Source organism: Caretta caretta, chromosome 3 (genome assembly GCF_965140235.1).
Source record: "Caretta caretta isolate rCarCar2 chromosome 3, rCarCar1.hap1, whole genome shotgun sequence".
Taxonomy (NCBI): domain Eukaryota; kingdom Metazoa; phylum Chordata; order Testudines; family Cheloniidae; genus Caretta; species Caretta caretta.
In genome coordinates, this window is record NC_134208.1 from 139,447,180 (window position 1) to 139,461,948 (window position 14,769).

Consider the following 14,769-nt stretch of genomic DNA (forward strand, 5'->3'; position numbering starts at 1 on the left):
TACTTTTACAGCATGTTAGACACTATACAAACATGATAAAAAGGCAAATCTCTGCCCCAAAGAGCCTATTTTACATGGTCTATCTGATTGAAGGTCAACAAAAGGCCACAAGCAATACAGTATATGTCAAATTTACTACAAAGGCATTTGAAGGAGCTGTCCACTTGTGAATGAAAACTGTGTAATGATGCACAACTTTAAGGGAAGCATTTTCTGAATAGATTCTATATTTTAGCAGCAAATTACAATTTCAGATTTGGGTACAGCAAACAATAAATGTATTGGAAATCCAGAATGACACAAGGATTCTATCCTTTTTGTACTGCTCATTTTCACATTTAGTGCATTAAACACCTTCATTCTTAAAATCTGGTTGCTCCTGCTGCAGAATTTCCAGTTTGCTGCAGAATTCCGTAAAGCAGTTCCAGAGAAGCCTGGGGGACCTTGCTTCAGAACTTTGGCCCAATTTGCTGCAGAGCACATGGGGCAATCCATGTAACCACTGAAAGAGCAGCTGTGTTTTTTTTTCTTTCAAACATGAGCAGGAGGAAAATTCTGAGGGTGTTTTTTAAATCAGAAAAAAAACCACCATTGATTTCAAAGGCAATCTAGCAATTGAGAAGTGTGGACTTTGCCTGGAAGACAGATTTTACCCTATTCTCATGCTTCTGAGAAAGACACTACCATTCCTGAGCTGCTACTAGAGGCAGAAGATCTCATCAGAAAATTACCTGGTTCTCAAGTAATGTGGAAAATAATCTTGAATAAGGGTCTTATCTGGCACGGAGAAATACATCTTAGGACAGGTGTATAAAATAAACATAAAAACTGCCATGTATTTGAATAAGGAGAAAGAAGACTGGAAATTATCTGTTAAAATGAAAAACAGCCTCTTCTTGCAGAGAGTATAAAATATCTGTATCTTTTTATCCTCAAACCCAAAAAGCTATGTAAATTTAACAATATCAATATATGAAACTATAAAAACTACCATCAGCAACCTCACTGGACAATTGTTTAACAGCATACTAACATTTTAAGATAGGGAAAGAAAAATAACATTCAGTGGAAACTACAGGGGGATAATTAGATAGACAGAATAACCAGCAATTACCCGAGTTGGAAGCTGGCCAGGATCACTGCTCTTGCTAGATGTGCCATAGGATGTTTAATGACCACAAGCACCACTTACAGCAGCGCCTGGGCCTTACACCCAAGTACTAGCCTGACCCCACTTAGCGTGAGATATGAGCGTATCACAGTACAATGCAGACAGTGGATTTTTTAGGCATGTGATTTTTACCGCTGTTTCTCACAAGGCTATCAAAATGCACTTCAATCATTTGGCTGATCAGCATAATGTGACCACTAATGGTTAGTGGGTAGCATGAGTAAAATGTTAGAGAAGGAAATGTCCTGAGGCAAACTTCCTGTAATTCTTTCAGCCTGGGTCCCAGTAGGAATTTGCCAAGTATGCTATTTTTAGAATGCTTTTATTCCTCTTCAGTGTTTGGATACAAGTATGCATAATTTGCCCGATCCTTTCTCTCACACATTTTATAATGTATTAAATTGTTAACTGTAGTTGTTATTTGCATAATAAGAAGTACAGTTTCATCTTGATTCAGAAGAACACACATGTGCGTCTTCCCATTAATGTTAATAGAGGTTAGGTGCAGATGAGTCCCTATACACGGGCCAGCATTGCTGTTATATATTTCTGTTTTCAGAGGTTTATAATCAGCTGTTAAAAATTTGTGGACTGAATCTTGGCACGCAAGATTTTAGCCTGGGAGCAGATTTTTTCACAAAACTAGGACATAATGGGATTAAATACTTTGGAATCCATGGACCAAATTCAGCTGTGGTTTAACTCCACCGACCTCAATAAAGTTACACCACACGTGTATTTGGCCCTTAAGTATATAATATCACACACACACACACACACACACAGAGTGTAAATGCATATATAGTCTATATTTTCACATTCTTTGTTTTCAAATTATTTGAAAAAATCTGTTTTAAAACAGATCCTGTAAGATAATATAACAAATTTGCACTTAAAAAAAAAGACCAAAAAAAATGCAACAAAGACAATGGTTTTATGCATAATTAAATAATGATTTGATGTCAGCCCCTCCCCCCCCACACACTATGTGCTTGTTCTGTATGAGCACATGAATGTAATGTTGGCTAATTGTCCTTTTGTGCAAAGTTTACATGCTGATATAATCCTGCATTTGATGTTTTATTATCACAGCCATTTGTAATTATTATACATTAAGAGATATTTAGTAGCACAGATGTTGTATGTGTAAAAATCTTAAAGGATTGCCTATACAAAAATGACAAGCTACAAACACAACATTCTATATAAAAATCAAATGCAGATACAATTCTTGATTTGGAATTTTGCTAAACTGTAATGCTTTTAAAAACGTTAAGTGGGTATAATCAGTTATTTGACATTATTCTAAATAAAAGAGAACGCCATTTAAAGTAATATTTCACTTGGTGTTGTCATGATCAGTAATATGCAATACAAGTAAATGAAAATGAAAAACTCACTCTTGCATTTTGATGGCATAACTGTAGTGTTGTCACTTAAGGACTTAATCCTGCAAACAAGATTGCACTTGCTTAACTTTACGTAAGTGAGTAGTTTAATTGGCTTCAATGGGAATGCTCTTATGGATAAAGTTAAGCATGGGTGTAAGTCCTTGCACTATCGGGGCCTAACTGTGGTAGACCAACAGCTCTAGCCTGTCTTTATTAGTCAGTTGAAAAACCTTCCTCCATTACATTGTGACCATCATTCTGGACTGTATTCCAGAATTTGTCTTCTATTTTTACAGCTTCAATTCATACTGAAATTTACAAGATTATTTAAAGACTCCAAGAAAAGCTGTGAAATCTTCTTTGTAGTGACAATTTTCAATTTCTTCTTTTAGCGACGTGTCACTGACCAGTTTGAGAGATTTGCAAGCTTCTTAGGATGTTGCTTTGCAAACACCTATGTAATGTGAGAATGTGGGCAAGTGTTGCTGTGAAAACCTGATGCATGGATTTTAGAAAATCCAAAATGGTAATCAGGATTTTATGGCTAAATCCTAATTTTTTCATTCTGTGCATGTCAAAATATAGTTTTCAATCATCTTTCCTTTTGTGAACTAAACAGCCACACACCGTACTTTAAAATGTCAAATGAATGATAAGTTGTCTTATTCAATTATGACAATAACATAAAAATCATTTTAGGATAATTCTTCATTTCACATAAAGTCAAACTTCTTATACAGGGACATTCAGAGCAAGTATACTGTTTGGTATAAATGGAACTTTTTTACTTTAACCCACACATTCAGAATGAAGGTCCCCATGGTACCATTAACTCTGCCACTTGCTGTCCAATTGTAAATAGGACAACTAGAAAGAGAACCCATCATATTGTATGTCAATTTTACTGTGAAATCTGAATTTATTCCATTAAGTATATGAAATATTTAAATACCCTGCCCACTCCCAAAGTAAAAACATATTTATTAAATAAATATTTGCCTATTAAAATATGATGGTTCTTAGTTTTAATGGATTGTGTAAGAGAAGACTCTGGGCACAATTCTCCACAGCTTGTGCGTTGCAAAGTTATGCAATACCTGTGCAAAACGGCTCTAGAACTCCAACACAACTCTGAGTGAAGAATCCTGGCTTGAAAATATTTTACATTCATTCACTGTTTTGTATCAAACTGTGGGATTCCTTCAAGGGGGACAGATCTATTATAACATGTAGGATAGATGATTGCCTGCAGCAGCCAAATGTTCTCTGGCCATTTTTTGTCTGAGAGATTGTGGGCCTGGGACAAGATTACATTTGTCAAGGTTTGTTCATTAAATGAATACCCTAGAACTGGCTCTGTGATCTGTTAATGATACCAGAACACAATGACAGTACTTCATGATCTTGTCCAATAACTTCACAGCCCTCAGTAAGTCCAAATATTGTCTTGCAGCCAGCCGCATCTCAAATGACACCTATACGCTCATCATTTTAACATCTTCCCATTGGCCAGACCATTTCCAGATAGACAACTCCACATTCAGGTTTAGCTATAAAGCAACCCATTAATTTCCACATTTTTTGAAATTAATGAATTTTCTCCACTTTAATGCTGAATTAATAAATGGATACTTTTGTTGGGAGTAGCAGTCAACATAGCCAGTACAACATTATACTTTAAGAAATCTGTGGCCACCTAGAGCTTCATAACTGGTAGATCATTATGGCAGAGCTGAGATACTCCTGCTCCATAAACATGAACTCTTAACCCATTCACTTAAGAATTACTATCAGCAGGAAAGGGCCTAGCACAAACTCAAGCAGTCCTGATGCCATCCAGTAGAGGGGAGTACTATACATGAAACTTTACTTTTAAGAAGAAAAGGAGTACTTGTGGCACCTTAGAGACTAACAAATTTATTTGAGCATAAGCTTTAGTGAGCTACAGCTCACTTCATCGGATGAATTCAGTGGAAAATACACTTAGAGAACATGAGATTTATATACTTAGAGAACATGAAACAATGGGAATTACCATACACACTGTAAGGAGAGTGATCACTTAAGATGAGCTATTACCAGCAGGAGAGTGGGGGAGGGAGGGGGGCCTTTTGTAGTGATAATCAAGTTGGGCCATTTCCAGCAGTTGACAAGAATGTCTGAGGAACAGTGGAGGGTGGGTTACCAACTTAATTATATTTTCATGTGTTCAGTCATTTGCATCCACAGAAATGAGGATACTTTGAACAGCGGGAAAAATATAATATGTTTGGGATGGAGGTTAATATTGGGTACTGAAAGTTACTGGAATAATATGGGATAGAGAGGATTTGGAGGAGGAACAATAAACTCTGATTCTTATAGTTTTAAGACAAAAAATTAAGATGAACTTGTGTAATGAACAAACCTCCTTCATAGGAGTTGCTGTTATTTCCACTGGAACCTGTGCTATTGACGAAAAGGTACCTTATTTTAATATAACTTTCACTAGTATGATTGACCATTTCTTTACAAGTAAAAAAAAAAAACTTTTGGAAATAATGTCTCCTATAAGTAAACTGTAGACATAAGTCTGGACCTACAACAGTCAAAGAAAGACAGAGAAGGTAATTAAGATGAATCCATTCTTGGGAACCCCACACTCTACATGCTTATGGGAGAAAAAGGTCCACTTCTCAGAGGCCATTATTTGTATGCTATTTTTTCTCTTTTAAACCCTGAATGGTTTTTATCCATTCTTAGGAAATATCTTTGGCTGCACTCCTCCTTTTCACTGTTCAAAAGACATCCCAGAAGTTAAATATTAAGGTATATAGAACATTTTGTGCTGCTCTACATGATGCAAATTTCTGCAAATATTTTATGTGATGGGTGCACCTTCTCCACTACAGAACCTATGCAGTTATTAGCCATTTTACAGTGTATCTGAAGTATAGGTTTGAACCAAGATCTACTTTAAAGGAATTCTACAGTCATTTGATAGCATGAATGGAAACAAAGAAAATGAAAAGGATTTTGCTAGTTGTTTTAAAAAAAATGGAGTGGATTTTTGCACTTATGAAAGAGAGACGCTAACAACATTCATTAGGACCATCTACGAAGGGAGCAGATGCTGTGAAAGCTTTCATGGTACAGCTCAGTCCTAGCCTCAACATCTTTGTTTTTTCCAGAATTCACCTCTGTTGGGCAGAAACTGATAAATGCAAATTGGTGTCAGTAATTTAGTGATAAATATCCACAAGGTACAAGTAGTTAATATATTTTAAAAAATGAAAATAATGATATTGACTACATATATTAACAAATAAGACAGATACATTTGCAGTTGTACCACTAGACTGAAACAAGGGACAGCAACCCTCATGCTTCTGATCATAAGTTGATTTTCTCTGGGAGTCAGTAAATAATTTTCATGTATGGTACTACAACACACACATGGCATTGTGGGATGGAAGGTTCACCTTCCTTTGATGCTGCTGATATGCCAGTTCTTATGTTAAGATACTGGACTACATAGAGAATCAAACTCAGTGCACCTGTAGCCTAAAAACAGACTTACAAATTAGTTTGAAATGAAAATGTGGTGCATTAAAAATATTGCCACCTACCTATAATTGCCTTTTCCTGCAGTAAATCTAGTATTGCCATTGCTTAATTTACCAGACTATCTAGAAAAGCCTTTGAGTGAATTCCTTGCAATGCATAGCAGAAACACACCCTTTTCCCAAGAAGTCCAGTTTTCAGTGGATTCATAATATAGTCAATTCTTTCCCAGATCAGATGACTATGTGGATTTCTTAGAATACTCAGGTTAAGTACATGACTGGAGTCCAAGAACCCTGTTGCACCACCGGTGCTTTGAACTGTATGAAATTCACTTTGAAGCTTACCAGAAAAGACACTGGGAATCTTGGAAAGAAAACTTTTGACTGTACGAATAGAAATCCCATTTTTCTCATCCTGCATCCGTGCTATGACATCTTCCATCTGAATATAAAGAAAAAATAAAACCAGCATTATTTCCTAGCAGAAATCCATTCTTTGAAAACCTTAATTCAGCCTCTCAGAAATGAGGGCCTGCTACCTTTATTTGACTTTTTTCCCCAATATTTTCATTTTTTATTTCAAGAGGATAATAAACCACAAGAACAACATCAATGACATGAGAATTTGTGCTCCAACAATACTTGAGAGAGGAATGCTGAGGCATAGCAGGGAGATTTCATTCTAAAGAGATTACAACCATTATTAGAGACAGAGTCTCACATTCTATTAATGTTATAATATTACCCAATATAAAAGAAAACAGTAGCTTTTAGAGCATCTAAAGCAGCTATCTAAATCCCCCCCCCCGAAAAGATTCCAAAATGGTGTCTGTGATAGTGTCATTCACAAATGGTTTAGATGTTGTAAAAGCTTTTTCCTCCATTCAAAAGCCCCAGTCCCTGACTTAAATGGAAGTTATGAGTTCTCACTTCCTTGCATGAAAAGACCCATGCAGTCTTTTTGGTGATTGAGGACTGTATCAAAAAGGTTATTTGAAACTAAAATGAAGCCTTTAAGTCAATAGCAGCCTATATTCCCACTTCTTTCTTGAGATGAAGAGAAAGAAAGGACAAATGTTCATGGTGTGATTTGCCTCCCACTGAGACAGTACAGCCAGAAATGTGGGTTGTTTTCTTGGCCAGCCAGCTACCAGGAAAAGTCTTCAGCCCTTTTGTATTATTATTTTGGGTACTTTTATTGTATTAGCTAATTTATGCCTGACTAGATTTTACAAGCCAACTGGGCCTGCACTTATTCTAATTAAAGCCAAAACCAAACTTCTGCTGGCTACAAATGAAAGCATGAGCAAGCCCTTTTATCAGGGACTCATGACCAAAATCCTGACAGGCTGATTAGTGGATATATTATATATGGAATAAGATATTCTAAACTTTATCCTGATATATAGTAAACATTAATAAAGAAATACAAGTTAGACAAATTCTCTCGGTATATATTTTAAAAATATACAAATTAAATAATCCAACTAATAATGATTTTACCCTTGTACAGTCCTTCATCTTCATTAGTAATAGAATCCAAGCTCCATGGAAAATCCTTGGTTCTCTATGTTAAAGTATATTTTAAAATTTTTGATTACAGAGAATACTTGGAGACCCATTTACTGCAATCGCACGTGGATTATATACGGACAACTCAGTTAAGAGCACACAGGTCCAGCTGTATAGGCAAACATATGTTAACTTACAATGTATATCTTGTGTGTGAAGTGCACAGCATGATGTGGAAGACTAAAAATAATGCTTGCAACTTCAGGTTACTCAAAACATAACTCCAAGGAACGGAGATATTCATTATATTTATGAAGACTAAATGAAGTCAGTGCATGATCTTTGGATACACATTCTTTAAACTAAAATTGGATATTAGGAACTGACTAAGGAAACTGAAATAGTGTGACAAATCACCTGAGAGTTGGAATCTGGCCCTGCATTTACTATCTAAAGAATAAAGAAGACCCTTCTTTTATTGAAGTTAATGGGAAGGTTACTGTTAACCTCAATGGCAATCCTGAATGAAGAAAATGTCTGTCGGCTTTAGCATAAGATTTTCATTTCAGATTAAAGATCCATTTCCAACCATGGGTACATAGGTCTCCCACTGAAGTAACTAGGACAACTAGAGCAGAATTTGGCCCTAGGATGGTTCTATTGAATCTGCTTCAGAGGACTCTGCAATGTGTTGTTACACTTGAAGTTCAGAAATGAAGATCCCCTGTACAAAACCTTGCTGAAGCTCTAAATATCAGCATTGTGGACTGACTGACTTAATCAGTATGCACTGATTATAGTCTAAGTGAGTTTGGATGTTCTGAATCTAGGTATAACAGAACACCTGCCTCCTAATTAGTTACAACAGAGCTGGGGTTTCGTGCATGTGCTTAGTTGGATTAGAAAGCCTAACTTGTCTCATCTCACAACAACAGCACAAAAAATGGATTTTTTTTAGACAATCACTGTACAATATTAAACATGAGATCTCAGAATGAAAAGTAGAAGAAAATGCTTGGATTTAAGTCTCCAAAACATCTAATTCAATATATCTCAGTACATAGCTCAATTCCGAGTGTGTTTAATTCTTTTTTCCCCTGTTTTGCCTGTTTTAAATTCAGCAAATGTATAATCTCTTCCATTGCAAAACATTATGTCCTCATTTAATTATATTTGGGAAACAGTCCTCAAGGCATTTCTCCTCAGTTAGTCATCAACATGGACTCAAACAATACAAAGGATAGAACAGCTTAATTAGGGAGATAAAAATAAATCCTCTTCTAATTTTGATTGAGAAGTCTAATCTGGGAAACACAAGATGCCGTTTGACATAGTAGCTTGCCTTCTTGATGTGTCAAAGTTTGCTGCTCGGTCATCTGACTTGATGGTCAAAAGTGAAGTATAAGCTGCTTTGTCTTGCCTCTGTAGTAGCTTCTTGCTGTTTCTTTATTATCTGCCTATCTGTTTAAACCAGACTAGCTTTGACAATGCATTGGGATTTATTAGTCTTAACCTTTATTAAAAAAACAAAAAAACAAAAAAAACAAAAGCTGGGGTGATGGGTTCTCAGGTTCTCACCTTTCCAGAGGTGGTGTTCAATACAGTAAACATTTGTCACAGTAAGATGGAATGGCAGACAAGGTAACATTGAAATACCTAGTCACATTACATGTAAGGGAGAAAATATCCAGCAATTTGGAAAACAGCAATTCACACCAGGTTTCCATGAACATATTGTTATCGGTCTCCCCCTTGCTTCCATCTCCCAAATCTATATTTGAGGGAAATAGGTCCAAAAGCAGCACTCCATATTCAGGCAAAAGTCCCAGAGGTCAGTCAAAGTTTTTTCTGTGTATGGGATGCAAACTTGGTCCCCATATTTGAAGCAAAATCTATCTACACACTGATGGCCACACTCATTGTACTTGAGGCTTTTCAACTTCTAAAAGAACTTTAAAAAAAATCTTTTATAATAACTATTAAAAGATCAAACATGTATATAGTGTTTTGGTTTGGTTTCCAATAACATTAAATCTCAGTGAGGGTGGCACTACATATTATATATTATCTCCTTCCCGTTTTCCTCTGGTCTTGCTCTTTATGAATTTATGAAAAGATTGAAAGTGCGAGGGTTGAGACAAGCAGAGGCCACGACAGAAGATGAATGGACATGGATGTACAGAGACGCAACTATGCTTACATTAAGGAAGCAATAGCCACCTTTTATTTGTACTGTGTAGAGGTAGATGAATAATTGATATTTCAGTTCATTGGCAGTCACAAGCACACACATGCACACACACACAGATTCAACCTGAGTTGAAACTAAAATGTTTAGGAATTTTTGGTGAATTGGGAAAGTCAACAAAAACGATGTTTTGCATTGAACAGAACATTTAGTTTCTGAATATTTAACCCCCTTTAAGAATAATAAAAGCAAAGAAAATAAAGGGCTAGGTTCAGAAAAACAGAGGACAAGATAGTTGTAGTGCAGTTTCCCCCTCCTCTTATAACAGATAGCCTAAAGGTTAGGACACTTACTTGAGATGTAGGACATGCAAGTTTGAATCCCTGCTCTGGAGCAGGGACTTGAACCCAGATCTCTCTTCTTCTGGGTGAGTGCCCTAACCACGAGGGGGGGAAGGATGAGATGAAAGCACACTCTTTGAACTCTCATGGAAATGATTAACCTCTGCGTGTTAACATAGCAAGATGGAGAAATAGGGTACTTATAGTTCAATTTTAAACCAAAAGATATCCTTAAAGTAAGAGTTTTAGCCTTTATTCATACCAATGCTGTGCTGTGCTCCCATCAGATCTGACAAAGAAGAGCTGAGCTGATGCAATGTTTGGATGAAAAATCTTTAAGGAACACCTACTGTAGGTGTTGTAGAATGGGGCAATGGTCATTCAGTAGGTTACTCTCTTCCATCCTAGTGATTACTGATGCTGAGCCAATGTGCGCATCTGCATGGCACTGTGTTGCCTTTTGGATGAGATGTAAAACCAAGCATTTATCAAGATATCATAACTCTTTCCTAAGAAAAAGGGTGTTAGACCTGGCATGCTGGAAAAAAATTTCAGATACACCACTATTGTTATCTTCCTAAACATCATCTACAGTTTCCACTGAATACAGTGTAGCTCACTTCCTGCTCTAAGCTGCCGGGCTATGTTGTGCACTGTAAAACAAAAACAAATGCATTTTAGCAGGGAATGTTTCCTCCACCTAATTCAAAGGGTTAGTTTAACTTTTAATGCTTGCATACTGCTTTGAGACCTTTGAATGAGAGTTGTATAGAAGGGCATTTCTACTGAAATCCTGCAGTTATTAGTACATCAAAACACTCATTATCTTGAGTGATTAGGGATTGCAGGTTTTCAACTAGACCAGTTTCTTTGCTTGAAATAAAAACTGTAGATTTAAATACATAGGGACTTATATCCAGTTCACTGCAGGTGACACATGAAAGTTATTATAACTAGAACTAAGAAAGCCATTTTTATGTTGACATTGAAGAAAATATATGTAATTAGAATGTACTAGATACTTGACTCAGATTGAACTCCTAGAAGCGTTTGTTTTTTATTGCTCTTACCAAAATTAGACTTGGAAAGAAAATTATGCCAACAGTATGGTAGAATGAGTGTCCCATGAGAATTATTTGCAAAAAGAACAGGAGTACTTGTGGCGCCTTAGAGACTAACCAATTTATTTGAGCATGAGCTTTCGTGAGCTACAGCTCAATTCATTGGATGCTCATGAAAGCTTATGGTCAAATAAATTTGTTAGTCTCTAAGGCGCCACAAGTACTCCTTTTCTTTTTGCGAATACAGACTAACACGGCTGCTACTCTGAAATGAGAATTATTGAGATTTTGAAAACTTTTCCCAGCCTGAATCAGGATGCAAAGTAAAAATTTTGAAGATTTTCATTAACTGATAATCTGCAAAAAAAATTTAGGTCAAGACAATGAAAACATTTTGTATGGATAATTTCCAGACATTTCTTTCTCTTTTTTAAAACTTTTTTTAGCATAAATTAGCTAAAGTTTCTGAATGAAAAGTTATTCCAAAGCAAAAGTGAAACTTTTCATTTTGAAATTGTCAAATTGGGATGTTCCACCAATTTAAACATTTTTTCCAATTTGTCTTCAAAACAGAAGGTATGTCATAACAGACCCTTTCCCACAAACAGTTTCAGTTTCAACAAAGTGCCATTTTCCAATGAAAAACATTTCCTCAGAAAGTTTCCAGTCAGCCCTAATAATGAAGTATGAAAGACATCTTTTTATTCCAAGCCTAAAGACCATTTTGAAGAATTTCTGTAGACAATTAATTCTCCTGCAATTCTCAGGTACATCTGTGTGTTCAAGGGATCTTTCCATTTTAGTCTTTTGTAGAATTTCAACAGGTGGACAAATTTCCAAATTCTAGTCCCCTTACTATACCACTAGCTCCATGAGGAAAAGTGGCTAGAGGACGAAATCTCACAAACTCCGAATCTACAGCATCTGAGAAAGATTGTCAGGTAGAAGCCTCATTGATCAAATGAAAAATAGGCTGTTATTTCATAGGTTTCATAGGCTCATAGATTTTAAGGCCAGAAGGGGCCATCATGATCATATAGTCTGACCTTTGCACAGTGCAGGCCACAGAACCTCACACTCCTGTAGCAGACCCAGAACCTCTGGCTGAGTCACTGAAGTTCTCAAATCATGATTTAAAGACTTCAAGTTATAGAGGATCCACTATTTACTCTAGTTTTTAAAGCTGTAAGTGCCCCATGCTGCAGGGGAAGGTGAAAAATCCCCAGAGTCTCTGCCAATCTGACCTGGGGGGAAATTCCTTCCTGTCTCCAAATACGAAGATCAGTTAGACCCACCAGCCAGACACCAGGGAAATTATTCTTTGTAATAACTCAGAGCCCTCCCCATTTAGTGTCCCATCTCTGCAGATATTTGCTACTAGCTGTTGCAGATGGTCACATGCCATTGTAGTTAATTTCATCATACCATTCCCTTCAAAAAATTGTCATGCTCAGTTTTGAAACCAGTTTGGTTTTTTGCCCCCACAACTCCTGATGAAAGGTTGTTCCAGAGCTTCACACCTCTGATGGTTGGAAATCTTCATCTAACCTCAAGCCTAAAACTTGTTGATAGCCAGTTTACTTCCACTTGTTCTTGTGCCAACATTGGCTCTGAATTTAAATAACTCCTTCCCCTCCCTGGTGTTTATCTCACTGATGTGTTAATAGCGAGCAATCATATCTCCTCTCAGCCATCATTTGGTTACAAGCCAACAAGCCAAGCTCATTAAGTCTTCTCTCATAGGTAGGGTCTCCATTCCTTTGATCATCCTAATAGCCCTTCTCTGCACCTGTTCCAGTTTGAATTCATCTTTCTTAAACGTGGGAGGCCAGATTTTCACACTGTATTCCAAATGAGGTCTCACCCATGCCTTTTATAATGGCAATAACAACATTTCCCTCTCTACTGGAAATACCTTGCCTGATGCATCCTAGGACTGCATTAGATTTTTTCATGGCCACATCATATTGGTGGGTCATTCTCATCCTGTGGTCAACCAATACAACCAGGTCTTTCTCCTTCTCTGTTGCTTCCAACTGATAAGTCCCCACTTTATAGCAAAAAATCTTGTTGTTAGTTCTTAAGTACATAACTTTGCACTATTAAATTGCATCCCATTTCCATTGGTCCTGTTTTCAAGGTCCTCCAGATCTTCTCACATGATATTCTGGAACTCCTCCATATTGGCAAGACTTCCCCACTGTGTGTTATCTGCAAATCTTATTAGCACACAGTTTTTGTGCCAAGGTCATTAACGAAAATGTTAAATAAGATTGGTTTCAAGACCAGTTCCTGAGGGACTCCAATAGTAACCTCCCTCCAGCCTGACAGTTCACCTTTCAGTATGACCCATTCTAGCCTTTCCTTTAACCAGTTCCTTATCCACCTTTCAATTCTTGTATTAATCCCCATCTTCTCCAATTTAACTCACAATTTCCCATGTGGTATTGTATTAAATGCCTTATGGAAATCCAGGTAGATTAGATCTACTGCATTTCCTTTGTGTAAGTAATCAGTTATCTTCTCAAAGAAAGAGATTGGGTTGGTCTGGCATGATGTCTTTTGTAAAACCTTCTTGTATTTTATCCCATTTACTATTTACCTCTATGTCCTGAATTACTTTCTCATTCAAAATTTATTCCAGGACCTCGCATACAACTGAGATCAAACTAATGGGCCTGTAGTTTTCTGGAACACATTCCCCCCACCCCACTCTTAAAAATAGGTACTATATTAGCAATTCTCCAGTCACAGGGTATGACCCCTTAGATTATGTATACATTATAAAACCTTGGTTTGGGGATTGCAATTTCATGTGCCAGGTCCTTTAATATTCTTGGATGGAGACTTTCCAGGCCCCCAGATTTAGTCCCATGAAGCTGTTTGATCTACCCCACTCAAAATGTTTTTGTGGTCTTACTATAACATGATCAACACATCCATGAATGTAGTCTAAAAGTTCTCAATGCTATCCTGATTTTTAGTCCATTTAAGAATAAATATGTTCCATTTAAAAATATATATATATACACCATTGTTCCATTCAATTCTCATGCTCACGTGCTGCAAATGGAATATGTCTTATGGCAGTAATCCTATATCATCTCAAAATAGCAACAATTGAAAAATGTAACATGTTTTAGAAAAAGCTTTCCTGCAACTTGGGGCAAAACACTTAAAGAATTATGCCACATACTAGATAATTCTCTCGCACATAAATATCCTCTTTGAACTTTGAATCTATCTTGAGTATACAGTTAGCTGCATGCAAAACTGATACTGTCAAGTGCTTGTGGAATTAGAGCAGAAAATATGAAACAACAGTGCAATTATTTGTGTAATCATTTTTCAAATGTTCGTTTGTTTTAAAAAACAGTTAAAGTAAAATATGGGTTTTAACAGAACTGCTAGAATATATACATACATATAACAAGCAAAATTCACAGAACAACTCACCAAAACTTTTTCTTTATTACCCTATACAGTTTTTAGCTGAAACACATCAGCAGGTGGTCAACCTCCTGAAGTGAAAGTATTCAGTGCCTTCAGTTTTAAACAAG

At 36.6% G+C, this 14,769-nt stretch overlaps 1 protein-coding gene across 10 annotated transcripts in view; it reads right to left on the reverse strand.

Moving 5' to 3' along the window:
* Positions 1-14,769, reverse strand: part of RGS7 (regulator of G protein signaling 7) — a 421,085-nt gene that overhangs the window by 197,115 nt on the left and 209,201 nt on the right. For all 10 annotated transcript variants that reach the window (XM_075126939.1, XM_075126940.1, XM_075126941.1 and 7 more), the window contains one exon: positions 6,453-6,549. In XM_075126939.1, the coding sequence (XP_074983040.1) occupies positions 6,453-6,549 (97 nt within the window). The remainder of the gene's footprint in view (positions 1-6,452; positions 6,550-14,769) is intronic.